The sequence below is a fragment of the Octodon degus genome, unplaced genomic scaffold (genome assembly GCF_000260255.1).
Source record: "Octodon degus isolate 3935 unplaced genomic scaffold, OctDeg1.0 scaffold00276, whole genome shotgun sequence".
Classification (NCBI taxonomy): Eukaryota; Metazoa; Chordata; class Mammalia; order Rodentia; family Octodontidae; genus Octodon; species Octodon degus.
Window position 1 is genome coordinate 1,881,040 of NW_004524852.1, and position 26,464 is coordinate 1,907,503.

The 26,464-nt window shown below is 44.7% G+C and overlaps 3 protein-coding genes across 7 annotated transcripts in view; 1 reads left to right on the forward strand and 2 right to left on the reverse strand.

Annotated features, from left to right (window-relative positions):
• Rnf212b (ring finger protein 212B) overlaps positions 1–1,231 on the forward strand; it is a 60,985-nt gene extending 59,754 nt beyond the window's left edge. Inside the window, exon 14 of the mRNA XM_012512806.2 lies at positions 1,154–1,231. Within this exon, the coding sequence (XP_012368260.1) occupies positions 1,154–1,219 (66 nt within the window). The 3' untranslated portion in view covers positions 1,220–1,231. The remainder of the gene's footprint in view (positions 1–1,153) is intronic.
• Positions 1,232–2,007: 776 nt separating this feature from the next.
• Positions 2,008–16,729, reverse strand: Homez (homeobox and leucine zipper encoding). 5 transcript variants are annotated; one of them, XM_023706957.1, is made up of 2 exons: positions 16,688–16,729; positions 2,008–4,763 (listed from the first exon to the last, which is right to left on the reverse strand). In XM_023706957.1, the coding sequence occupies exons 1-2, from the start codon at positions 16,710–16,712 to the stop codon at positions 3,166–3,168; spliced, it is 1,623 nt and encodes a 540-aa protein (XP_023562725.1). In that variant the 5' UTR covers positions 16,713–16,729; the 3' UTR covers positions 2,008–3,165. The 5 variants fall into 5 exon arrangements, with proteins under 5 accessions (XP_023562725.1, XP_023562727.1, XP_023562728.1 ...); XM_023706959.1 differs by lacking the exon at positions 16,688–16,729 and adding an exon at positions 10,594–10,696; XM_023706960.1 differs by lacking the exon at positions 16,688–16,729 and adding an exon at positions 10,508–10,540.
• Positions 16,730–20,991: 4,262 nt separating this feature from the next.
• Positions 20,992–22,499, reverse strand: Ppp1r3e (protein phosphatase 1 regulatory subunit 3E). The gene is made up of 2 exons (XM_004646658.2): positions 21,748–22,499; positions 20,992–21,497 (listed from the first exon to the last, which is right to left on the reverse strand). The coding sequence occupies exons 1-2, from the start codon at positions 22,162–22,164 to the stop codon at positions 21,075–21,077; spliced, it is 840 nt and encodes a 279-aa protein (XP_004646715.1). The 5' UTR covers positions 22,165–22,499; the 3' UTR covers positions 20,992–21,074.
• Positions 22,500–26,464: the final 3,965 nt, after the last annotated feature.

The following is a 26,464-nucleotide window of genomic DNA, read 5'->3' on the forward strand; positions in this document are numbered from 1 at the left end:
CAGAGTACTACTCTGCTATAAAGAATAAGCTTGAGACATTTCTAGGTAAATGGATGCACCTTGAGATCATACTCTTTAAGTGAAATAAATCAGATGCCTGTGTGTAAATATCATATTGTTTCTCTGGTGTGAGAAACTAAAAATGTAAGTAAGGACCAAAAGTGTATTAGGTATTTTGAAATGAAAATGTTCAAATCAGGAGGGAAACAAGAGAGGAGAGTGGCTGGGAATGAGAGAGAAAAGGAAAGAAAGGAAAAGTAAAAGATGAGAAAAGGAAAAATGGAAATAAAGCTTCTGTAAATGGGAAGGGGAGGAAGGACTAAAGGGAGAGTAGGAATAGATTTTTTTGGGGGGTGGGGACTGGCTCTAAAGGGAGAGTAGGGGAAAGGGCATAAATCAAGTTATATCATGTACAGGTACAAATTCTCTCTGATGAATGTGATCATTATATATAGCTAAAATGTACCAATAAAATCTGATTGAAGAATAAATACCGTTAGACATTTGAGGTTTTTGTTTTGTTTTGTTTTGTTTTTGTGGCAGTACCAGAGATCAAACTTGGGACCCAGCCCAAGACATTTGACATTAAAGAATTTTTCACATTAGACATTTTTTAGGCATGATACTACTTTTTATACTTTGTAGATGCATATAAAATTTTATAAATGGAAAGTTAATGATACATGGATGTTACCTTAGTATAATTTAGTAGATAGAATCAATGGAAAGTAGAGATAGAGAATTGGCCATGAGTTGTTAGAAGTTGGGTGATGGGTATATGAGTTCATTATTATAGTCAGCCTTTTTTAAAAAATTATTGAAGAAAGTACCACCTCCTTTGAGGCATTAAGTATTCGGCTTCCCTGGCAATTAACTCTGCATAATCACATATTTTAGATCTTCCAAAATAGTTTGATTTTCAAGTATTATTGTCACATCATCCTTAGCCACTGAACTATTTCAGAGCTTTGTAAGCAGCAACTAGCCTTGTCACACAAGATATGTGAAGTCTGTATCTGTAATTATTATACAGTAGGAAAAAATGGGAAAGCAACCATGGTTATGTTCTGATAAACTTCATATAATGGCTTGCATGGATCTTACTAACCTTTTTTTGTTAGAAACAAATCTGCATTCCTGTTCTCTGTTGCAGACTCTTTACCAACAGAGACAAATGGCATCAGCCAGGGAGAGAGAAGCCTACACCACTTCCAGATAGACCACCACCAAGGTCTGATTTATACATACTACTGAAATCTGACTGTAGCATCCAATGCTGATCCAGGGAGATGGCCTTGGAAATGGACCTCTATTTTGTCTCCTGGTCTCATTCTGTAGCTTTATCATACCCACCAGGTCTTCCTTAAGGCTAGTGCTTCAGGAAGATGCTTCTCTCCCCCTGAAGACATATGTAGCTTCTTTCATATCCTACAATATGAAACCAAAGTTGTAAGAATAATTCTTAGCATCATACTTTGGGAGACTGGATAATGTATTCACCAGCTTCTTTCGTTTCTAGATTTCATTCTTTAACTTTGGATATACTATCCCATTACCAATGTTAGCAAACAGCAGCTCTCTGTTCCTTGTCCTAATTTATTATACTTTTCCTATTTATCTATTGTTTCCTGTGTGCCTTGTTACTGTTAAATATGTTGATTTTCCTTTGCTAGAAATATTTGGAAATACAGATTTTCAGTTTACTACAATATGCCCCTTTATGATTGCTGCACCTGCTACTATTAAAAACTACATGGTGGGATGAGCAAATGGATTTACCTACAAGCTTCTGCTGAAGCTTCAGAAATTTTAATTATTGTTGTATGACTTCTGGAAAACTGTGTGGTGACAGATGCTGACCTATTGCATTACAGTTTCTGTTCTTTTAAGTTACCTCAACAAAGCCTTCAAATAATAAAAAGTACACCACATCAGAAAAAAATTCTGATTGGTGCTGGGAATCCAACCCAGGGCTTCATATATGCTAGGCAAGCACTATGCCACTGAGCCACACCATAGCCTGTAAATTAGCACTATTAATGCATTTGACTTCATTCCTAAATGATAAGAATGGCAAAGTGGAAAAGAGAGAAACAAATTAATTTGGGGCCTTTTATTATTATTCTAGGAATGCAGGGTTTCCACTCTTATTTTTAGAAGGTTAACTGATGTTGGTTTTTATAATCTCAATGGATGAAAACCATTCTAAAACATCAATCATTAATTCAGTTCAAGACCATTGTCCCTCTGTTCCCAAGACAGATCCTATAAAGAGGGAAAAGTCTCTTTTCTGGTCACAGATTAAACATCAAAAAACTGATACATCAGATTCTGTCAAGCTAGACAGGAGGAACTGTCAGGTTTGTAAAACCAAACCTGGTACTGCTTCTACCAACCACCCTTTGACCAGGAAACTGTCCTTTCTTGATCACTTTGTAATGTAATTCTAGTTTTTGTAAAGGACATCTCCCCTAACTCCCAAATCCAATAAATATCCCGACTAAATATTCACGACTAAAAGTTTCTAAACTTTTGTACACTGTGAGGAAGATTTACCCTGAGACAGTGAACATAGAGGGGAATTTGTAGCAATAAGAAAGTAGGAAGCAAAGTGGTCCCAGTATCAGAAATGAGAACACTGTGCTATCTGTGATTCAATGATTAAGCAAGTGATCCGTCACAGATTATCTAACTGGTATGAAGAACAAGTAGTATCCGTGACACACTGCTAAGGTTCCATTGAGAATCTTAGCTCTGTTATGTACTGCACTCAGAAGGAAAGGGAGGGATGAATCCAGGGAAAATGATGGGATCAGGGTGTACTAGAACCATCAATTGAATCACAAATCTTTACTCCTCCTTTCTGTGGGGATGAGGCCTGGCCTCTAGTACACCAAGGGAGGATACCAGAAAAAAGGAGAACAAGTGCCATTTCTTTGCTCATTGTCAGATATTCAGCCCTCTCTACTTTTAAGGCTCGAGGACTTTTGGTCATCCTCTCCCATCCACCCTCAATTTACTACATCCCCATCACCCACCCTGAAAAACACAAAGCTTTTTGGTTCTTTGCCACAAAATAACTTTAAAAATGTGGTTTCTTTGTTTAGACAGTTACTAAGTCATTCATTCTTTAGTAACAAACCTCCCCTTTCCTTAGTCCCCCTTTCAGTCCTGTATAATCACATCATCATAGTCATCCTCCTCCTCTTCTTCCTCCTCCTCTTCCTCACCATCTTCTGGCAGTTCTTCCTCCTCCTCTTCCTCTTCTTCATCCAAACAAACAACCACCTCAGCTGGCTCACTTAACTGAGTGTCAAACCAATTCCTAACCTGCTGGGTGTTCAGCCTTGAGGCCTGACACAGCTGAGGGATATCTGTTTCCCAGAGCTGATGGTGGGTAGCCCAGTACTTCTCCAAGGGCCGGATATCCTGTGGAGGTGGGGGTGCTGGAGGCGGTGGTGTTTTGGCCCATTCTTTCAAGGAGCGAGTTGATGGTGGTGTGGGAGTTGCTGGGTCTTGGAAACTAGGGGCACCAGGCACTACATTGTCCCGAAACCATTTTAGTTGCCCATGCTTCAAAGCATAGCGTGTATCACCAAACCACTGAATGATCTCAGGGCGAGGTAAACCCGTGATCTGTTCTAATTTATGGTAATCCTCACGTCGTGCCCATTGGCACTGTAGAAAAAAAGATTTGAGGATTGCCAACTGCTCTTTGGTTTTGCGCTTTATCTTTCGCTGGCGTTGCATATCGGAGGAAAGGTATCCTGTGGGGCTGGCCCTACCTGCTAGTGAGTTAGGCCGTAATCTTTGGGACCAGCTTGCTTCCATAGGTGGAGGTTGTGTCTGTTTACTGGGTGAGAGTGACTGGGAGACACAGCCCAAGTGCTGGAGAGGTTTAGGGCTGGCAGTTGCTCCATTAGCCAGTACCTGGAAAGAGGAAGAGGTAGAGGAAGGAGGAAGAGTTACATCAGTTGCAGTCTTCTCTTTACAACTACTGGCCAGTGAGGTTGGTGGAGGTTTGTCCGGAGGGCATGTCTGGGAAACAGCTGTGGAGTGGTTCCAGGAGGCTATACCTACATCTTGTGAGTGGTTGGAACCCCTGCCTGCCTGCTCCTTAGAAAGGCTACTACTTTGACAATTCTGCCAAAAATCTTTTTGATGGGGGAATACTCCACTGCCAGGTGTCAAGAGAGGTTCCTTTCTTTTCTGGTGACTTGATGGCAGAGGCAGATTCTGAGATGACTCCTCAGGCTCTATCTTCAGTCCTTTTATCTGGGTGGGCTCACTAGGAGTCTGAGGACCTATTCCAAGGCCAGTTTGTTCTGAGGGTGGCATTTGAGAAGACGGTACCTCCTCTGGGGGCCGCACTGCATGATGAGTAAAAGACAGAAGAGATTTGAAATGTAGTTGGTCCTGATGGTAGACCACTCGAGCTCGAGTCTCTTCTATTTCTTCAGATGACCAGCTAATGCCACAGCGGAGGCGCTGGGCCATGAACCATGTCTTGACTTTCTCCATCTGCAGCCCATAACGTAGGCAGAGAAGGGCAATGTCTGCTAGACTGGGGTAGGGAAAGTAGCTGAAGGTTTGCAGCAGGTGTTCATTGCTATCCAGCTCACTGGTCTGGGCTGCTTGGGTCCACACCAGCTGCAGCTCCTCAGAGATTGGAGGGAGGCAAATGAGCCCTGCTGGTGAGCTATGAAGACTGCTGGCCTCTTTGCTAGGAGGCATGGCTCTTGATTTGTGCCCTTCAGAGACAGCTGTAATAAGAAGAGAGACAGCTCAATTCATGTGCCTCTTCTGGCACAACACACAATTTCTACAAATTGTTGGATGTTTGAATAATGCTATTGTAGGAAGTACTTTTAGGGCTGGCCACATAGCTCGGTGGACTAATGTACCTGCTTAGGCAGACACAGGCCAAGGTTCTATCCCAGGCATGGTGTGCCGGCCCTGCTGAGATGGCAATTGAGACTGGGCGTGGTGACGTGCATCTGTAATCCCAGCACTTGGGAGGCTGAAAACAGGAGAATCACTGAGTCCCATCTACACAGTGAGACTCTATAGACCCTATACCAAATACATAAAAAAGTACTTTTTTTTTTTTTAATTTTATTTATTTATGTGTGTGTGTGTGTGTGGCCAGCTCAGCCCACCAGGGGGCGGGGCTGGCTGGCATGTGGTGCTGGGGGATTGAACCATGGTCCCTGGGCTTCGCTAAGCTTGTTCTAAGTAGGTGCTTTAGACCACTGAGCCATCTCACCAGCCCCAAAAAAGTACTTTTAAAAGTAGTCATGGTATATTGCTTATAAGGTGTTCATTTTATTACTGTTTAAAAATGTTGCCCCCCCCCGAAAAAAAAATGTTGCTAGTGTTGAATTCCTGAGCTCAAGTATTCTCCCATCTCAGCCTCCTGAGTAGCTGGGATTATAGATGTGTATCACCACACCCAGCTGTCATATGGTCTTCAAAAGCTTGCAAGGTCCTCATAGCCTGCTATAATTCTTAATTTTTGTATGAAAAAAGTAAGTTTCAAAAAGTTATTTCAAGTCACTTTAACTAGTGAAGGTTGTTACCAAGGGAAAAAAACCTGTATGCACAGATTAAGAAGGGAAAATTATCCCTTTCAATTAAACTGGCGTTAGCTTTCAAATTCAAACTTGTTTGTGAGGGGCTAGAGAGATGGCTCAGAGGATAAGTGCCTCCCTGGCAAGCGCAAGAGCCTGAGTTCAATCCCTGGTTCTGCAAAAACAAACAAACAAACTTGTTTGTGGAAGCTATCCCCAATTTTCACCCTCTAAATTCATGTAATAAAAGCCACAAAATAAAGACAGCCACAAAAGACAAGAAGAGCAGTAAACAGTATAGGATTACCCCTAGACTATGGAGGTAAGTTAGGAAAAGTATCTGGAAGGTAGGACAGCACCATCCTCTGTCCATCCCAGAGCACTTTTACCCCCTTCTCCATGGCGGTGTGTTGGGGGGAGGGAGATGATAGTAACTGCAACCTCTAAATTCGATTGAGATGGCTCTACCCACCCATCTGTCAGGTCGAGATACCAAGATCTGGGATAAATTGGGCCCACCCCCCGGGTTTATAGGTCATGTGGACAGGAGAATGCTTCCTCTCCCAAGTCAGCCTCAGAACGAAGGTTATCCCCTCCCCCAGGCTTTGTCTTTTCTAACAGCCCAGCCTCTCTCCAGGGAGCCCAAAGAGCTCCTTCAAACGTTAATAGCCCCCTCACTCTGGGTGAAAGGCCTGAAGCTCTTATCTTTGCAGCCCAGCTTTCCTCTCAAAGCCAGGTGCACAGCTTTATTATAAATTGCAACCAGATCATGCAGTCCACTCAGTACAACACTGTTCCCAGGTTAGGGGTGAGGGACTCTAAGAACAACCTCCAAACTGAAATATGCTACCTGCTCGTTATTTCCCAGAACATTATTGAGTTTTAATGCAGCTCCAATGTGAGCACTAGAGATCGTTTAACACCTGTTACCCTTTACTCTTAAGGGATTACAACTGTTTATAAATCTTCTGATCTGTTAATGTTAAGACTCAAATATGTAAAGTTCAAACATTGTAATATCAGGGATATTTATTTATTTGCAGCACTAAGGATTGAAGCCAGAGCATTGCACAAGCTTGTTAGGTGTCCTACCACTGAGCTATACCCATAGCCCCAGAAATATGAATTTTCAGTCAATAAGACCAACTTTGAGTGTGAATCCTAGCTCTGCCATTTGCCAGCTAGCTACATGAAATTAGTAGAAGTACAGAAGTTACATGAGCCTGTTTCTTCAGGTAAAAAAATGAGGACTGCTGCCTGGTAAGTGGCACACACCTATAATCCCACTACTCAGGAGGCTGAGGCAGGAAGAGAGTTCAAGGCCAGGCTTAAACAAGGACACACAAAGAGGAGAGGGGAGTGGATTGCTGAATGTACTGTATTATTTTTACCACACATCTACTGTGTGGTAAGAATTAATGCACAGGCAGTCATTAGAGATGGAAGTTGGGTGTGGCAGATTTGAGGTTAATTGCAGTTCTACCACTTTCTAGAATGAATGTTATTTGTCTTTATGAAAATTAACCCCTCTTAATTTTCTAAAAAACAGGTGCCTATCTGGCAAATTTATGACTAAGTAAAAATACCTTGACACTATGCCTAGAACAAAGTAAAGGCTCAGCTCAATACAAAGCAGTTTTTATCATTACTTCCACCTCATGGATGACTCACGTAAGGTAATGTGCCTCTTTATGGGGAAAGTGAGGCAAGACAATCCTTTAACATCAGTTTTTTTCAATGTTTTTGCAGTCCTAATTCGAGCAGTGGAGGAAACTAGGGTATTGATGATTTTTTAAAATTTACATTATCTTTCTTCTGCAGTGCCAGAGATGGAATCCAAGGTCTCGCCTATTCTAGGCAAGTGCTCTACCACTGGGCTACATTCCCAGCCCCTATCATTTCAAGTTTTTTATTTTCTTTATTTAAGGGTTTGGATACAATTTCAGAATGGATTTTGCCGTGTTTAAAAAGTATGAAAATCACAGCTTTGGAGGGCATGCTTCCATAACTTGGACCCTTTTTGTTTGCTACGTGAATTGCCCACATGATTGCTTCATCTTTTCCCTCCAGATTCATCCTGACCACTGCTTCATGGCCAGGAGCTACACCATCACTTAGAAACTGTGGGGCCCCAGGAACACCACCAACCTCAAGGCAGGAAATACTTTATGATGGTAGTGCTTGATATCTACTTGACCTCTTTTGTGTCCTTTTCTGTAAGGACACACAATTCACTCTTTAAATATAAGGAAAATGTGGCATAAAGAATGAAGTAGTCTGTTCCAGTATGAGATGAGGACATAAAACCATGAGACACTGTCATCCCAGAACTCAGGAGGCTGAGGCAGGATTGTTGAAAGCTCAAGACCAGTCTGGGTTACAAAGTAAGCTAGCACAAGGCCAGCCTGAACTGCATAGTGAGATCCTGTCTCAAAAAGAAAAAAAAGGGGGCCTGACCCTTAGCTTAGTTCTTTAAGTGGCTGCTTCAACAAAGCAGTCAGGCTCAGGTTGCTGTGGTTCGATCCCCACAACTCAAGCCAGCCAACCTGCCCTGAAGGAATTCGGACCAAAAAAAAAGTAAAGCAGATACAGCTAAAAGCCTATAGACTGATAGCTTTCAAGTTCTCCTAGCATCACCTTGCGATTCCAGAGTAACAAGGCAAATGAAGCATCTTAGGATACTGTATACAATCATTTTCACATACATATGTAAGTTATGGAAATTTTTCTAAAAGAGAATGGTGGCTTAAATCAAGGCATAACTGTATAGCTGGTACTTCCCTGGAAGAAGATAGCTTTGAACTAGGAGGAAACTACAACCCAGAGTGGCTTGTGAAAATTATTAACAAGTAGGGCAGACCTTCTTGTAACCAAAACCACAATTTAGATTCTATAGTGTCTGTGTTCTTGTGTCTTTATTTTATGTTAAGGTGGAGAAAGGTAATCAATTCGGAGGACTCCTAGGGCAGAAGTGATTGTATTCTGAATAATTACTTTATTTGCATCCCTACTAAGTAAGCTAGTTATGCTTTATTGCTAAAGTCAATTATAGAGTTAGCCAGGCATGGTGGGGTGTGCCTGTAATCCCAACACTTTGGAGGCTGAGGTAGGAGGATCATCTCAAGTTTCAGACCAGTCTGGGCTACAAAGTAAGCTCAAAGCCAACCTGAACTGCATGGTGAGACCCTGTCTCAAAAACATTAAAAAAGAAAAAAAAAAAAAAAAAAATAGAGCTGGTGCAGTGTGAGTGGTACACACCTGTAATCCCAGCACTATGGGAGGCTATGACAGGAAGACCCTAATTTTGTAGCAATTTAGTGAGACCTTATCTCAAAATGTAAAAGGTTAGGAGTGTAGCTCAACTGTGAAGGCCCTGAGTTCAATCCTGAGTACTGAGAAGGAAAAAAATATATAACACCCTTCCTTTGGGCTTTCTGTATTCTGGTCAGATGGCAGTGAAGAACTGGGTGTTTTAAATTTCTAGTTTCAGTTTTATTCAGGCCAAGGAAAAAGATTTTGGAGTTCTCCAGTTGAACCTAGGTTTATAGTTAAAGTAAAAGACAAAATGGAAAACAGGTGTGATGCTCAATTCTCTACATCTTTATTCAAGAGAAATCCGGAATTATTGCTTGAAATGTGTTTTCATTGTATAGTATTAAGGCCCTTAAGGACTTTTCATGAAGTTTAACTTACATGCTACTTAACCTTTTGGACCCTGAACCTCTCTGAAAATCTGATAAAAGTTAGAAACTGTCAGGGTAAGACCTTGTCTTTCCATCTTAATGAAGCCATAGTGGTAATTACTTAAAGATGAAAGAGGGGCTGGAGAGATAGCTCAGTGGTCTAAAGCACCTACTTGGAACAAGCTTGGCAAAGCACAGGGACCGCGGTTCAATCCCCCAGCACCACATGCCAGCCAGCCGCGCCCCCTGGTGAGCTGAGCTGGCCACACACACACACATACACACACACAATAAATAAATGTTAAAAAAAAATTAAAAAAACGAAAAAAAAAAGATGAAAGAGCAGCTGAATGTAAGTGAATGGAAAGAGTGGAAGACTGGAGAATCTGATTAAGAAGAGAATTGAGTATTTGTTGCATTAGTTGGAGAGAAGTGAAGAGTGCTCAACTGGGCAAGAGTCTGGCTTAACTGACTTACTGGAGTACTGGTTACTGCACGATCAATAACCACAGTGCCCTCAATAGTAAGGGTTAGTAGGCTACTTCTAGGGCACCCAAATCGCCAGCTTCATTCAGTTGACTGTGTGCTTGGAACAGTTTTGTGCGATTCCAAAACTGCTTATCCCCATGTTTTTTAGTATCTATGTAATAATGCAATTAAGCATCACCTAAACCAATGAAAAAATACTAAATGAAAACCTTTCCTATGAAAACGAAACAAATGCTTTGAAGAGGCATTCTACAGTGAAGAACATGCATTTAAAAACTGATGAATGAGGAGTTGGGCAACTGCAAAAAATTAGGGGTGAGACTTAAAAATCTCAAAAGCATTCTGCACTTAGATTGCTTCAAAAGTGTCTAATTAAAAAAAAAAAGTGTCTAATTTTACTTCACTTTAAAGAAACCAAAACTGGAAATCACAGATGATGGAACTGCTTGAGTGATTTTCAGAATGCACACTAAAAATTATCTGGGAAACTTAAAAACCAGGCCACCCTCTTTCCCGGTTTGATTTATCTGGACTGAGAGCCAGTCATCTGTAGTTTTAAAAATTCTCAGGGTGCTGCCAGGTTTAAGACTCCCTTGATAGTTAATACTAGAAAGACAACTGGGAACTTCAATCAGCAGGCTCGCACACACACGTCTCAGCACTAAGTGAAGTAAATGTATTTTTAATTGCACTGCTTTAAGATAACATGTGCGCTATTTTTTAAATTCCCAACGTTGGCTTTTTCGATTATCGTCGTCTACCTACCCTAAATCATTTAAAAGAGATTCAAATATATAGTGAGAAGTAGGCTCATAGGTTAAGAAAGATCTCCTGATCTGGGCCAACATTACCAAACAGGTCTCAGCTTGAGTCTTCTTTCAGTTTAGAAGTCTCAGATTAGGACGCAACACCAGGAACTCCGACGGTTCGATTCGAACTGTTTCCTGGTCTGGTCCTTTGACTACGCTGGGCACAGGAGTCAGAGGGGCAGTTTCTTCTAAACCTTTCATTCCCAAAGCTCCCCAGATGTAAAGTCAGGTTCTGTATGTGTGTTATGGTCGCCTGGAGGTAGTCATGGGGATAAGAGGAGGGGAAAGGCCTGCGAAGGAAACGTTTCTCCTATCCTCCATTTCACAGGCAGTCAAGAAGGCTCCGAACTGGGTCAGAGAACAAAAAGTTGCTGCACTTGGGGGCGGTAAGCCCCACGAGGCAGGCGAATCTCAACCATTCCTTAGCCAAGGGCGTCCCAACCCAGACGTCTCCTCCTCCCTACACACCCCTTCGCCCTCCCCCATTTAGAACGGAATCAAAAAAGTCCGGAGCAAAAAGAGGAGAGAACTGGGCGACTTCGGACCTAGTCCAGTATGGTATTCTCCACCCCACCCCCCCGCTCCAGGCCGGTCGGGGATGGGGCTCCGGAGGTCGGAGAGTGCACACCGGCTGGGAGGGGAAGTCCAAGGGGCTGGGATCACTCACCGCGGTCCGGCCCGGGCGGCGGCTCCCAGCCTCGCACCAGGGGCTGGGGAGGGGGGAGGGAAAGAGGGCAGGGACTCCAGGTGGGTGTGGGGTGCTGTAAGGTGGCCTGCTCCGAGCCCACCCGCACGGCGGCCCAGGACCGCGACTGCCCCCCCCAGCCGCCCGCCCCCGAGAGCGCGCGGATCTTGCCCAGCCCTCCTGGCTCCGAGAGTTGGTGGCGGGGCGGACCGGTGGGGCGGACGCCCAGGGGCGGTGCTAAGGTGGCCCACATCCTGATTGGTGAATGTAGTCGGGCGGACACGGGCGCAGCGCACTGGGTCTACCATTGGCTGTGTGGGTCTTGGCAGAAGCCGGCAATTGGCTGCGTGATCCTCAACGTGGGTCAGCTATTGGGCGCGTGGAGCGGGGAAGATGTCCCCCGAGGCTAGGGTGCTGTGAATGGTACCTCCCCATACCCTGGAACTGTTGGTGCCGGACCTTCGGAGTACACCGGTCTGCGTTCTCCTCGAAATTTCTCCTTTGGTGAACTGTCTAGGCCCCAGCAACTGCCTCATTGCCTCCTCCGCGAAGACCTTTTTAATAGCCGCTCCCCAGCCTTACATATGAACCGCGCCTTCCCACAGCTCTGAGCTCAACCGCTCCTAGCAGCGTCAGCAGTAAGGAAGCGTCTAATGCAACTGCGAACTCGTTTGAAGATAGATATGTCTTGCCACCCGGAAGGACTAGGATCTTAGGAGCCTGGAGCCTTCACTAGACAGGTGTCCCCGAGGACGAAATGTTGGCTCTCTCCTCGCCCTATTAAAGAGGACCTGGAACTGTAACATACTTGGAGACCTTGGTATTCTTTTTCATTGGGGAGTATTATCTCACACTATATGAAGATCTAGGTCAAAATTGTATATTTAGGACTCCCCGTCTTCTTATTGAAACTTGGGAACGATACTTTCAGAAATGACCCTTTTGGTCTCACGCTAGTCTTTGAAGACTTCATCTTGCCTAAATAGGTCATTTTCAGGTTCCCCCCTTACTCGCAGAACTCAGCACTTCTCCCTCCTTACACATTCCAAGAAACCACCCACAGAACCCCTTTTCACTCTTGATTGCTTCATTCCACCGGCCAGAGCTCTTCCAGGGTTACCAGACATGTTAACTCTGCCTCCGTGCTAAGTCTTATTTTCTGTCGCTGGCTGCTTATTTGTCCCTCCCCGCCACCCCTCTCCTGGTCCTTTCCTCCTTTCCCCACCCTCCTCCCATTTAGTAACAGTCTCAACTTCTGAGAGCTGTCTCCCCCTGTCCCCCCGCCCCCCGTCCTTCAAACTAATATATGGCAGAAACCTCAGGCTTAGACAGCAGACACTTAGCTTTAAGGTTAGAAACCTAGCCGGACTGGTGGCACACACCTGTAAACCCAGTACTCTAGGAATCAAGAGGATCATAAATTCAAGCCGCTCCTAGGCAATTAGTGACTTAGGTTCCATCTCAAAATAAAGATAAAGAACTAAAAGGACTGGGGATCTAGCTCAGGGTAAAGAAGAATCTTAACCATTCTTTAGCCAAGCTTCCCAGCCCAGACGTCTCCTCCCTACACACCTCTTCGCCCTCCCCAGTTAGAATAGGGAATCAAAAAAGTCCAGAGCAAAAAGGGGAGAGAAGTGGGCGACTTCTGACCTAGTCCAAAAGCATCTGAAGTTTCAGGGCCTCCCTCGCACAGATCTCTTCCAAAGGCATTGGAGGTCCAAGTTTTTATAAAACTTGAAGTACATATCTAAGTGTAATTGGGAAAAATTTGATCTACCTTTCCTTTCTGATTTGCCCTCCACATTTCCCCTTCTGTCAGTTGGCAGTGAGAGGCCATGTACATTTTTGGGAAACTGCAATGGGGATGTCTTTATAGTCCAGGTTCGAGTAGGTATATTTATGGGCTCACAATCACTTCTGTGAATAAATTATCCTCATGTCAATATAGTGATATGGACTGATGTTTCCCTCCAAACTCATAATAGTAGTACTAACCCTCAGTATCTCAAAGTGTAAACATTTGAAGACTTTAAAAAAGTAATTTAAAAAAAGTAATTTAAATTAAAAGAATGTCTTTACAGTGGGTTTTTTTTCTCAATCTTTTTTTTTTCATTGTACTTTTTTTTTCCAACAAATAATACACTGCATATATTCTTCTTAGTGGTTAATTGCTGTACAAGATGTGGACTTGTGATCCTATTTACAAACACCATTAGAACAAATCATTCTATTCATTAACAGAATGTAACTATATATCTATCCCAACCACTTTGAATACACAGATACAAAATGGACATTCATCTGTATACCCCATTTTTTCTAAGTTCCGTTATTGAATATTATAGGTGTGTAAACTCAGCAAAATATTCTAAAAGAGTCCAGTAGCCCATAATAGCATTGGGTCTTCTGTTTAACTGGCAATGTCAGAAATTATTGACCTGAGTCCCCCACAGCTCAACTTAACAGCATGGCTTTATTTCTTATAATTTCGTCTTCATACTTTTCTGCTGGATGGTTAAGACCAAGGTAAAGCAGGACCTATGCAACAAGAGTTGTAGCTTTTTGGTCTGAGAAGGTCAGTGAAACGCCCTCAGGATTTGTCCTGAGATCCTGTACCTCAGATTGTAGAACCTTTATCAGTGCAGCCATGTGGATGAGTCACGGCCAGTGCTTGGCCAATGTGCTCTCTGTGAAAGCCTGAGAGAGTATCTTCTCCCCATGTGACTCTCCTTAGGCCCACTCTATGTCATCGATCACTTTCCTCTTTGGCCCCATAATCTTCTTGATCAGAAAATTTGGGACACTACCGAGGTACATGACGTTACAGTACAAGTTCTCATATGTCCTGAGTCTTAATTGACCTTAGAAGGCTAGGGCCAAAATGTTGGCTTTCCTTGTATCCCTCCTTTTTCTCTAATTTTGGTCTGCAAACTTAGGTTGTTAACCATCCAGAAGAAAAGCTTATTAAATGGAATAAGGGTTTTTTGTTTGTTTGTTTGTTTGTTTGTTTGTTTTTTCTTCCTCAAATGCCTTCGGGGCACTTTTTGGCCAGCGGGAGAGTTGTGAGGTTCGAACTCCAGGAACCTGAAGCTGACAGCTTTGTGGAAGCAGCCACTTAAAGGACTGAGCTAGGGCCAGGCCCCTTTTACAGTGGGTTTTAACACAGTAGGATTGGTGTCCTTATATAAGAAATTTAGACATAGCTGGGCATTCACAGAGGAAAAACTATGGTAAGACAGACAGCTATCTATCTCCAAGCCAAGCAGAAAACCCTCAAAATGAAGTCAATCCCTTGATTTTGAACTTTTAATATCCAGAACTGAGAACTTGTCTATAGTTTAAGCCACTGTGCCATTTTGTTATGGTAGCCCTAGAAAAATTATATATATACATATATATATGTATATATAATATGCTTTCAAGTCTTCCCAAATTTGAAGTGCTCCAAAATCCTACATCAAATATATGAAAGAAATTTAAGGTATTTCCCCAAGTTTGACAAAAATTGTAAACGTTTTTATAGTATAATAATAAAGTATGAATATATTTTTAGAATTATCAAGGGATTTAAAATTTTCATTATGCTAGACTAACTCCCCTCCTGCCCCATAGTGGAGATTGAACCCAAGGCCTTTGTTCTATAATCCCCAGCCCCTATTTTTTTTTTTTTACCTGTTTAGATAGGATTTAAGTCATTCAATTGCCCAGGCTTTGAACTTTTTCTTTTTAAGATTTATTTATTTATTTGGTAGTCTCACTACACAGCTCAGACTCATAGTGATCTTCCTTTCTCAGCCTCCCCAGTGTTGAGATTACAGGTGTGGGCCAGCAAGCCTGATTTTGGTGGCCTGCATGGCAAGGGGCAGGTGCAGCATATGATATTGGGGATTGAACCTGGGATCTTAGGCTTAGCCGGCAGGCACTTAGACCGCTGAGCTATCTCCTGGGCCCTAGGTTTGAACTTTTGGTCTCCTGTCTTAGCCTTTTAGAGTACTGGCTGAGTTTACAAATGTATATTACCTCCAGCCACCTTTCTTATTCTGTATAGAAAAGAATATATAGGGCCAGCCAGATAGCTCAGGAGTAAAGTGCCTGCAGCAGGTGCAGGGGCTGGGGTTCAAACCCCAGGCCTGCCGAGCTGGCCCCACCCTTGGAGTGCACTGAGATGGAGAATGAGACTGGGCATGATGGCGCACCTGTAATCCCAGCACTTGGGAGGCTGTAAACAGGAGAATCACTACAAGTCTGATCTAGTAGTGAGACTCTGAACACCCTGTATACCCTTCCCTAAAAAAAAAAAAAAAAAAAAAAAAAGAATATATAAACCATCACAATGGCACACACCTGTTAATTCCAACTACTCAAGAGGTTGAGGCAGGAGAAATATAAGTTCAAGGCCAAGCTGCTTAATACCCTAGAAAGAACTTGTCTTCAGTTTTTTGTTTTTTTTTTTTAACTGAGGACCTTGTACTTGCCAGTAAGATACTTATGCCACTGAGCTATACCCCAGCCCCCAAAATTCTTTTTTTGTTTTTTGTTTTGTTGGTAGAACCAGGGATTGAACTCAGGTCCTTGCGCTTGCCAGGCAAGCACTTATTCCACTGAGCCATCTCCCCAGCCCCAGCCCAAAATTATTTCTGGAAGACCTGTTCTCATTGTGTAATTTAGGCTCATTATGTAGTCCAGGCTGGCCTCAAACACGAAGTGATCCTCCTGTCTCAGCCTCCAGAGTGCTAGGAGGCATATGCCACCATGCTTGTCCCTGTTTCAAAATTTTTAAAGAGTTAGAAATATAGCTTACTGTACAGGATACAGATAGACATAGAATGTAGCCATTTACAGAATCATGCACTGTGAAAAGGTTAAAGAGCATCAAAAAGAATAGAAAAATTGTATGTTTTCCAGGTGGATAACTTCTTGTGGTTTTTCTTTCTTTCTTTTTTTTTAACTCTTGGGCTGGGGAAATAGCTCAGTGGTGTCAGTATCTGCCTGCAAGCACAAGATCTGAGTCCCATCTCTAGTAAAAAAACAAAACAAAACAAAACAAAAAAACCTTTTTTTTATTCTAAAAATACTCACTTTTGTACCAAATCTTATGCTTCTATTTTCTTAAAAGGGGTCCCAAACCCCTGCAGGCATCTCAAAACCTGGATATACTCTTGGGACTAGCGAGGTGAACATGGTCAGTTTTGTTCCCTTCAGGAAAATCCTGGTCAAGCACTCTGTGCCCTATCTTCTAAGAAATATCAGAGCTGGAGGGAGCTGGAGGGCTGAGTTAGGATATAAGTATTGAGAATCTGGAGTGGATATGGGGTAGCAAAAGCTGCACTGACAGTATCTATAAAAGAATGAGTTCAGACAAACCCAACACCAAACTAGGATGTGAAAAATCTGGAAAGGTCATAGAGCCCCCTGGCAGTAAGCATCAACCCCTCGGAAGCCCCCACTTACCTCTCCTTGCGTGTCTGCTCCTCATGCTGACTCTGCCCTTTGGCACAGCTGACTCACTGAAGGGCAAGTGCTCTCCAGTGACATCACAATGGCCATTATGATGTAGCAAAGAGGCATTGGATTTTGCTGCCCCTAGGGCTCCCCCAATTAGGAATGTCTCACTACAGTGGATTTGATTTTTTCATCATTCAGGTGATTTGGGAGTCAGTCCTGTCAGAACTCGAATCTTTTTCAAGAACTTCCCTGTATTATTTATTCCCACTGCTTCATCTCAGCTTTAACAGAGATCCTTGTTTTTCTTCGTATTTCTCACCCTTTGTTTTGCCCTGGATAAGCAAGGGGCCCTGCTTCTCTAGTGGTTAAGGAGCAAAATGTAATTAAGATGGTCTGCTAAGAAAAAAAAGTCCCTCTCACAAGAGGAAACAGGGCTTTGCTTAAACTGTTGCCCTTCATTGAACTACAGCCAGTGTTGGGTGTCGGGAACTCCAGAGGTGTCCACTTCCCCAGAGCAGGAAGACTCTGAAGAGGTGTCTTGTACCAGGGCTATCCAGCTCCTCTGTATCTCCTTCCCATGGAACTTTTTATGTAGCTAAAGGACTCCAGCAGAACAGAAATGTAATTCCTGTTGAACTGGGCATTGAATTCAAGTCTGCACTGAGCTATATCCCTAGGCCTTTTTGAAAATTTTTGAGATAAGGCCTTGCGATATTACCCAGGCTGGGTTTGAATTTATGATCTTCCTATCTTGGTCTCCGAGTGCTAGGATTATAGGTACTTGCCATCATACCCAGAGAGAATAGGACTTTTAAGAAATGGAAAGACCAATAAATGCAAAAAGGGATTCAGAGAATCTTGCCCTGGATGTTTTGTAGCCCTGGATGTTTTGTAGCCTTTGGCCCAAAAGAAAGAATTGTTCTGAATGCTTTGTATTTTCAATTTCAACTTTATTTCAAACATGAGGTTTCATACCCATAAGGGAAGGCAGCCGCATGAGGAATTTGAGGTGAGGCACAGTATTAGACAGGCTAGAGGCTCAGGGCCCAGGCAGGACTGCACTGGGAAGGGTTAGGGACGCTCTGGAAGGGCCTAGCAAGAGCAGTGGTTTGGGGATCCATGTAACAAACTTTAATTTCTTCCCTCGGTTACCTATTCAAGAGGTGGATTGTTCAGTCTTTATAGCAAGGTCAGTACTCTTTAGTAGCAGCATCAAAAGAAATCCCAAGACTGGAGACAGAAAACTATCAGTTCCTTTGTTCCTCTCTATGTCTGGAAGGGAAAGTGGGTAGAAACTAGTAGCAAAAATAATGAAACATTTTTGATGTTATTTCTTGCCATGAAAAACCACGGTTCTGAATGTGTGAGGTATGATTCTCAGGCTGGTTGTTGGTTGGGTTTTGTTTTTGTTTTCCCTTATGGCCTTACAGATTAAACCCATGGCCTTCATTTGGAGCTACATCCTGCATCACTTTTTTTTTTCAGCAAGGTTTTACTAAGTCCCTAAATTACCCCACCTAAGTTTAAATTTGCAATCATCCCCAGCTTCCTCACTTTCTTTTTTTTTTTTTTTTTTTTGGCGGAACTGGGGATTGAACTTGGGCCCCTGCACTTGCCAGGCAAGTGCTTATTCTACCTTCACTGTTTCTAAAAATAAATAACATTATGACCAAGCCATAATGGGCTTTGGATTACTGGATTATATAGCTCTGCAATGTACTTGCTATGTGATCTTGAACAAATTACTGACCTTCTCTAGGACTTATATCTAAAATAGGAATAACAATGCTTAACTCATAAGGTTTTGAACATGCATACAAAACATGTTTAGCAGATATATATTAGTAAATGTGAGCTATTTCCATTGTTAATATGACAAAACAAAAGCACATAAGGCAAGACATTATTACATACTGAACCTTGACCCAGTCTTCCTGGGTTTCTCATTGATGCCTAAATAGTGCAATGCCCAGTAGTTTCTTTTCACTTTGCTGGAACTCAGACCTAAAGCTGATCCACAAGATACATGAAATTGTTTTCATTACAAGATGACTTTTTTCTTTTGTGGTACTGGGAATTACACCCAGAGCCTTCATACTGAGCTACATCCTTAGTCTTTCATTTAAGTCAGTGTCTCACTAGATCACTGAGTTGCCCAGGCTATATTTCAACTTACAGTCTTCCTGTTTCAGCCTCCCAAGATCTGAGAGTACAGGCATGATCCATGGTAAAAGCTAAGCATGATGTTTTAAATTTCTTTGTGGAATCACCCAGAGGTCTTCTCAGCTTTCTTCAAAGGATTAAGGCTGTGGACAGGAAACACATGATAACAAGCCCTATCCTCCATTCTAAATGCATGTACGTGTGTGAACCCTGACACATAGTGACAAGGTGACAGAAATCTTTTGAGAAATCAGTAACAGAGAAAAGGTTCAGGGTGCAAGTTACCTGGAGCCCCTAGTGGTTCATCCGGAACATCCGGAACTGCTTCTCATCCCCTTGCTCCTTTAGAAGAGTGGCAAGGAGCCTGAGGGAGGAAGGTGGTCTTGGAGAATAGGAGGGTGGAGGAGCAGAAATCAACAAGGATGACAAGGAAAAGGAGGAAAAAAACCCAAATACCCTACATGTTCAATGAAAAAAGTGATAATGATAACAATGAAAGAAAGGTTAATTTAGAGTAAAATAAAAGGAAAAACAAGCAACCAGCAAAGAAATGTCTTCTGTATTAAAATTAATCAAGAGAAGACACTGCAAGCATGAATGTAAATAAATAGCATTCCCTTTTCACTTGTTCAGGAAATGCATGATACTGCCATGTTCTGACACCATTCAAATTTCAAGCTGCTGGGCTTGCCTGGCAAGCACAAAGTCCTGAGTTTGATTCCTGGTACCCACCTCCCAGTTTCAAGTTGCTCTCATGCTTGATGTTTTCCACTCATTTTTACTTACACCTTTTATGGTCTAAAGAGACGCCCACATTGTTTCGTTTTGGAGCTGAGCATCATTTTCCCCAAAGGTGTCTCAAGAGCACCAAGTCTGGAAGCCTGCGGAGGCAACAGCAAAAATCAAGGGACAGAGGATGAGCCCTGGTCTGGAAAAGGTTCTGGAATATCCTGAGGCTGCAGACTGGCTGTGGGACATTTCCTGGGCTCTGGAATATCTGTGCCTAAAACTACAGAGCCCATCCTCCGCCCCATCACACGTTCAGGACTCTTCTGGACTGCAGCACAAAGCTGGAGATTCTAACCTACACTATGCTCTGCACAGATTATAAATGTCAAAAAAGCAGCCTTAAGTGATCACCTAATTCAAATTTAGTTTCTTTTTTTTTTTTAATGTGTGTGTGTGTGTGTGTGTGTGTGTGGCCAGCTCAGCCCACCAGGGGGCGGGGCTGGTTGGCATGTGGTGCTGGGGGATTGAACCGTGGTCCCTGTGCTTTGCTGAGCTTGTTTTAAGTAGGTGCTTTAGACCACTGAGCCATCTCACCAGCCCCTCAAATTTAGTTTCCTCACGCAGGTAACTGGGGTCCAAAGAATTGAAGCAATTTGCTCAGTCATACAACTAGTCAGTGACTTCCTTTTCTTTAGGCAGCAGGCATAAGTCCAGATAGTTCTTGTGTTCATGGTCCCTTGACAAACACAATCCATAAAGTGCTTAAAGATTATTAGAAGGCACCCAGAAAAGTAAGGCTGGCATTTTTTTTTTCTGGAAGCCCCTGAGTGTACCAACTCCTTGGATGTCCCATAGTTTGGCTACAAGGATAGACCTGGAGTTGCTTTTGCCTCCATTGTAATCTCTATCACTGCCAGGAGGCTGGAGGAAGCTCTATTCCCTAACATCACTCCCTCTCAAGTCTGTCATGACTGAAATCCAAAACTGTCCAGTGACAAAGAATCCTGTCATAATGCCCAGGGAGCAAGGGCCAAGTTTTGGGAGGAAGCAAGGCAATGATGGTTCTAATAAAGCTAGGACGGGCAGGACTGAGGGAACTGAAGTGGCCGATGAAACGGGGGGGGGGGGGGGGAACCAACAGCCTAAAGGACTTAACTGGGGAGGACTACACGTGTCAAACCTCCCCGGTCCAGAAGTGCTCAATTCCAAAGAGGTCACTTAACCTCACTACACAGTGGCACGTCTGAGAAGACCACTGTCCTCGCTTCTCAGCTGTCTTCCAATCCTTCCAGCGACCCTTCCGGTCGCCCCGCCCCGTTGCCACGGGTTCACGCCACTCACGCCCGACGGGGTGCTCCGCTCCCAGCGCCACAGACGCCCCTCCCCCTCCTCGCCCTCCCCCGCCGGACTCCCCAGGACAGCCGCCCGCCAGTCTCTGCTTCCGCGTGCATCCTGGGGCCTCGGGTATTCCTCCCCCGCAGTGGGCTGCAGCTGCCTCATCTTAAATAAAGTGGATCCAGCCCTGGGACTCCGGAGCTCCGCCACCGCCCGGGTGCTCTGGGCCACGTAGAGCATAGTCACGGCCGCCGTTGTTGTCCCAGAACTCGTGACCCGTCACGCGGTAGCGCAGGGCGAAGAGCAGGGCGCCCCCAACCGGCGGCGCGGGCAGGCGGAAGGCGAAGCGGTCTGCGCGCGGCGGGGGCGGGGCCGGACCGGCGTAGGCAGCGAGCGCCTCGCGCTGGCTCCGCCAGCCGTCTGCGCTCCAGCGCACACTCACGCGCTTCTCGTAAGCCAGGTCCAGCACGCGCGCGCTCCCGGCTACACCCAGCGGGCCCGCCTCGGCGCGTTCCAGGCAGATGCGCTGAGCCTGCAAGCGGGCGGCGAAGCCGGGCTCGCAGGCCGGCTCCAGGGCTGCGCGCGCCTCCTGGGAAAAGAGGAGCGGGAAGAAAGGAAACGGGGGGGGGGGACAAGGGGCGGGGTCAACGCGAGGCCCTGGGCCAATCAGATGCCAAACCGGCGCCGGGCCTGCAGAGTGAGGCGCAGTTTAAGACTGGCCTATCGCAATTTCGCGCGAGGGCACCGACAGGGTTGGGCAGGTGCAAGTCCCGGCAAGGGGAAGAACGGGTGGCCCCGGCGAGGAGGGGCTTCGGGGCGGGGCGCGCCCTGCCGCCTACCTGGAGGCTGCGGGCGGGGGGCTGGCACGGCGCGAAGTGGCGGAGGGCGTCCCGCTGCAGCTGCACCTGCACGTGGCGGGGCACTCGGGGCAGCTCTCCGGGGCGGAAGCGGCGCACGGCGGCCAGCTCCAGCCCCAGAGCGTCGGCGAAACGCACTCTCTTGCGGGTGTCGGGACTATGGCTGCGGGGTACCCGGGCGCTGCCGCCTCCGGCGGGCGCAGAGCGGGCCCGGCGGCCCCGACTTGGAGCGTGAGCACGGGACCGGGCCCCGAGCCGCGGCCCGCCCTCGCCTGGCTCCTCCTTCGGCTCCTCCTCGAGGCTGGGCCGCTGGCTGCGGTAGTAGGCGCGCTCAGTCAGCGCAGCTATGAAGCTCAGGTTGCGGGGGATGTCAGTGCGGGGCGGCCGCTCGCGGGACATGGCACCTCCGGCCTGGTGCGGCCCGCCCTTCCTCTCTCCGCCTGCCCTGCGTCGGCGGCGAAGTCTCCGGGCCCGCCCAGCAGTGGCCTCTTGCTGCTGCGTACTCTCCTTGCTGTCACCTCTAGGATCCTCCACCTCCGTTGCTCGGCCTAGCCTCCGTGACCGGTCACCTTTCCCTCCCTTGCCGTCAGCTGCCAGAGTCTTACACTATCCCATGCCACCTGGCTAGTGGTGTCAGGCTGGCAGCTTGGACCGTGAGCTCCCTGCTGGTTCTGCGAGCCTCTCCGCTTCGCCCCCGCCCACAGCCCTCTGACAGGTGGCTCTAGATCTGTGTTCGCTGCTGCACCAGGGGGCGGGGACTCCATCATCCTTTTGGTCCCTAGTGAGGCCACCTAGCCTTTTTACTTATTTATTTTTAATGTCCTCAACCTTTCTGGCATGCGGAGGGTTAACGCTGGGAGGAAAACACTTAACATCTACTTTTCTTAAAGATTCAAAACGCCCAGTCTGTGACTTGTCTTTAGGGCTGTTTTCTTAAACCTTGGCTCCAAATGTGGAAGGAGAGTCCCAATGGGGGCAAAGACAGAAATGTCCGGAGAGCTAAGTGAAGTCAAATTGGTGAGCGGTGGCACTCAAAGTGGGTGCCCACCGGAAAGAGTGGCTCTGAAAACTGCCCACTGGAAAGAGTCTAGAAGTGACTAGCCCTAGCCCCAGGCCTGCAGCTGGTTAGCTGTGTGACCTGGAGCAGAGCACAACTTCGCTGGCCTCAGCTGACTCATCTGAAAAAATACGTTGGAGTTCTGACTTCTAATCCAGCTGTAAACACTGAAGGGCAGAAGCTATGTCTGGTGGTCAGTTTTGCCACAGTTTAGGTAATCGAACTATTGAATAAATGAGCACACCACACTTCTCTTGACGCTAGAGCTGTGGAGTTCCAGGGACACCTTCCAAGAACTGGACTTCCCTCAATATTAATGGAAAAGGTGGGGGGTTTCTAATTTTACTGTTGATCTTAAAATAGCACTTTCAATGTGCCAGGTACTGTTGTAAGACTTCTAAAATTATTAACTCATGAAACAGTTACAGGGAAATCAAGGGCAGAGTCACAAATAATAATGCAGAGCTGAGATTAGGACCTTAGCAGTCCAACTCACAGTCCACTCTATTACCTATTTGTTTGTACAGTATAATATTAAAAATCTAATGATAATGTCATCTTTAGAGTAGTAGAATGAGAACTATTAGAGTAGAAATGAAGTCTCTACATTAACACAAGATAGTTTAGTTGAAAATTACAAGTGATTAAATTGCAAATAAACAGACATAGTATCTTATTGTACAATTCATTTCGATTTGCATTTTCACATCAGTATCAACCATAGAAAATCACTCATTTTTTAAACCGCTCATTTTAAAGCCATATTTTTAAATTTTCTTTACATATACATATAAAATCCATGAACATATTCTTTATATTTTAAGATACAAAATTATGCACTAATTACTGTTACAGTTAAGCAGTTTAAAAGGACTTCTAGGGCCAGGGAGATGGCTCAGTGGAATAAGCACTTGCCTGGCAAGCGCAAGGGCCTGAGTTCAATCCCCGGTTCTACAAAAAAAAAAAAAAAAAAAGCTACTTTGTGTTTGGGGAGATAGCTCAGTAGAATAAGCGCTTGCCTGGCAAGCACAAGGGCCTGAGTTCAGTCCCTGGTTCTGCCAAAAAAATTAAAAAATAAAATAAAAGGACTTCTAGCTGGGTGTGGTGGGGTATGCTTGTAATCCCAGCACTCAAGAGGCTGAGACAAGGAGGATCATTGCAAGTTTGAGACCAGCCTAGGCTACAAAGTGAGCTCAAGGCCAGCCTGAACTGAATAGTGGGACCAAAAGAATCTTCTTTGCACTAGAAAAACTATGTCACTGAAAAATAGAGAGGTTCAAGGCCAGCCTATATAGCCTCAGGTTTTCTGGTAAAGGCCCTGTTGCTTTGACTACAGGTATTTAGCTGCCATTCTTAGGCTCCATGGTGTTGGTCTGAGAAGATCCTTGAGGTACATAGCTTTGGATCATGTATAAGTTATGTACATAGGTTTGGATGAGTATAAGCTGTTTTTCTGGCTACTCAGACTGACAATCTTTATCCCAAATCAGTATTTCTGAAAAAGTCACTGCAGTGATCTTCAAATATCTGGCTGGGATAATCAATAACTAGCCAGAGGCATTGATTGATTCATTCAGTCTACATTTACTCAGGGTCCATTTGACTCTGAGGACACAAAAATGAACCCCCCTCAGTTCCAGCTCCTAAGGAGCTCATAAGTAAAAGGGCAGACAGAAATAGAAATATTTGGGTTGCCTAAGACATTTACTTGAAATTTAAAACAAAGTATTGCAAGTAAGGGTCTCTCAGAAGAAACCAGGATTGAAAATAAAGGCCTAGACTAGGTTTACCTCCAAAGAAGGGGACAACCTTGCTGTTGGCAGCTGGAATGATTAACCCAGGAGCAAGAAACAAAAGAGGATGGCTGAAAGACTACAGCCATAAAGGAGTGGAGTCAACTATCCATTCTATGGCCTCGTAAATGGTGTGCATTCCAACTGTGAAAGCAGCCCTGGCTACTGGTAGGGCAAAGGTGACCTGGAGGCAACACAGTGTCCCAAGTTAACTCTAATATTCAGGTAAGACAGATTTAGATTAAGTCTCAGGTTCTCCCTTTCACCTCAATTTCCTCATCCATAGAATGAGATTAATAGCAAAAGAAGAAGCATACCATAATCCCAGCACTCTGGCAGGCAGATCACAAACTCAAGGCCAGCTGGGGAATGAAGTGACTTAGCAAGATACAAAAATTTTTATAAGGGGGCCGCAGAGGATAGCTCAGTGGTCTAAGCACCTACTTAGGCAAGCATAGGGACTGGGGTTTGATCTCCAGTACCACATGCCGTGCTGAGCCGGCCACCAAAACCAGGAATGGTGGCACATGCCTGTGATCCCAGTACTGTGGAGGCTGAAAACAGAAGGATCACTATGAGTCTGAGCTGTGTGGGAAAGCCCTGTATCAAATACATTAAAAAATAATAATACAATAAAATAAAGGGCTGAGGATGTAGTTCAGTGTGAGAGCACTGGGTTCAAACCCAGAAGAAAAAAAAATTAAGATTAATTACACCTGGATATGGTAGCATACATATTCCAATACTCAGAAGGCTGATGGAGGAGGACTGCTGTGAGTGTGAGGGTCACCTGGGATACACAGTAGGTTCAAGGCCAACGTGAACTAATACATAGTAAGATCTGCCTCAAAAATAAACAAAAAAATTAATTACAGCAGTAACAGAACAAAACTCTATCTATCTATCTATCTATCTATCTATCTATCTATATTTTTTTTAAAAAAAAACCACTTAGGACTGGCCAGATAGCTCAGCGGATTAAAGTGCCTGCTTAGGCAGATGCAGGGGCTGGGGGTTTGATCCTGGGCCTGCCTTGCCAGCCCCACCGCTGGGGCATGCTGAGGCAGCAATTGAGACTCGGCATGGTGGTAAGCACCTGTAATCCCAGTGCTCAGGAGGCTGAAAAACAGGAGGATCACTATGAGTCGGATCTGTGTAGTGAGACCCTGTAGACCCTGTACTAAATACATTTTAAAAAAGAAAGCAGGACTGGGGAGATGGCTCAGTGCAATAAGCGCTCCCCTGGCAAGCACAAGGACCTGAGTTCAAACCCCGGTTCCGGAAAAAAAAAAAAAAAAAAAAAAAAAAAAAAAAAAAAAGAAAGCACTTAGTAAGACTTGTGTTGTTTCTATTATCACTACAGGAAAACAAAAACCTAAACTAAAAAACATGCTTTTCCAGTAACTATAGGAAAAACAGGAGCACTAAGGCATGGATGGGAGGTAAAAGTAAATGAAACCAACAGAAAAGAACCATAGTGGAGGAGGAGAATTGGGGGCTGCCTCTTTCCGGCCTTTGCCTGAGGCCATTTCCAAAGGGACCAGAGGGAATTGTCAGCTCCAAGAACCGTAGGGGCCTCCAAAGGCCTGTGGGTGTCTCCAGGTAGACCAGGCGTGGGCACACTGCTCACACCCGGTTAGTGCCCTGCGTGAATATGTTGCCGTGTGGAATAACAGACATAGATGTCATCTGGAAAGCTAAAGATTAACCGTGTCAGCAAGCTGCCTCGAGGTGTGGGGGCCCAGGAACTTGTATTTTATTTTACGATGTGCTTCTTTTTGTGTGATTTTTTTTTTTCCATTATGAAAATGAGTTCCTGGGCTAGGGAGGGAGGGAGGGAGGGAGGGAG

Excerpts from the sequence above, each read along its gene's own strand:
- Homez (XM_023706957.1), bottom strand. The coding sequence starts at position 16,712 with ATGAGGAGCAGACACGCAAGGAGAG. Across the intron at positions 4,764-16,687 it reads GAGCAGACACGCAAGGAGAG|CTGTCTCTGAAGGGCACAAA; the intron begins GTAAGTGGGGGC and ends TTCTTATTACAG.
- Ppp1r3e (XM_004646658.2), bottom strand. The coding sequence starts at position 22,164 with ATGTCCCGCGAGCGGCCGCCCCGCACTGACATCCCCCGCAACCTGAGC. Across the intron at positions 21,498-21,747 it reads CCCCCGCCCGCAGCCTCCAG|GAGGCGCGCGCAGCCCTGGA; the intron begins GTAGGCGGCAGG and ends CTCTTTTCCCAG.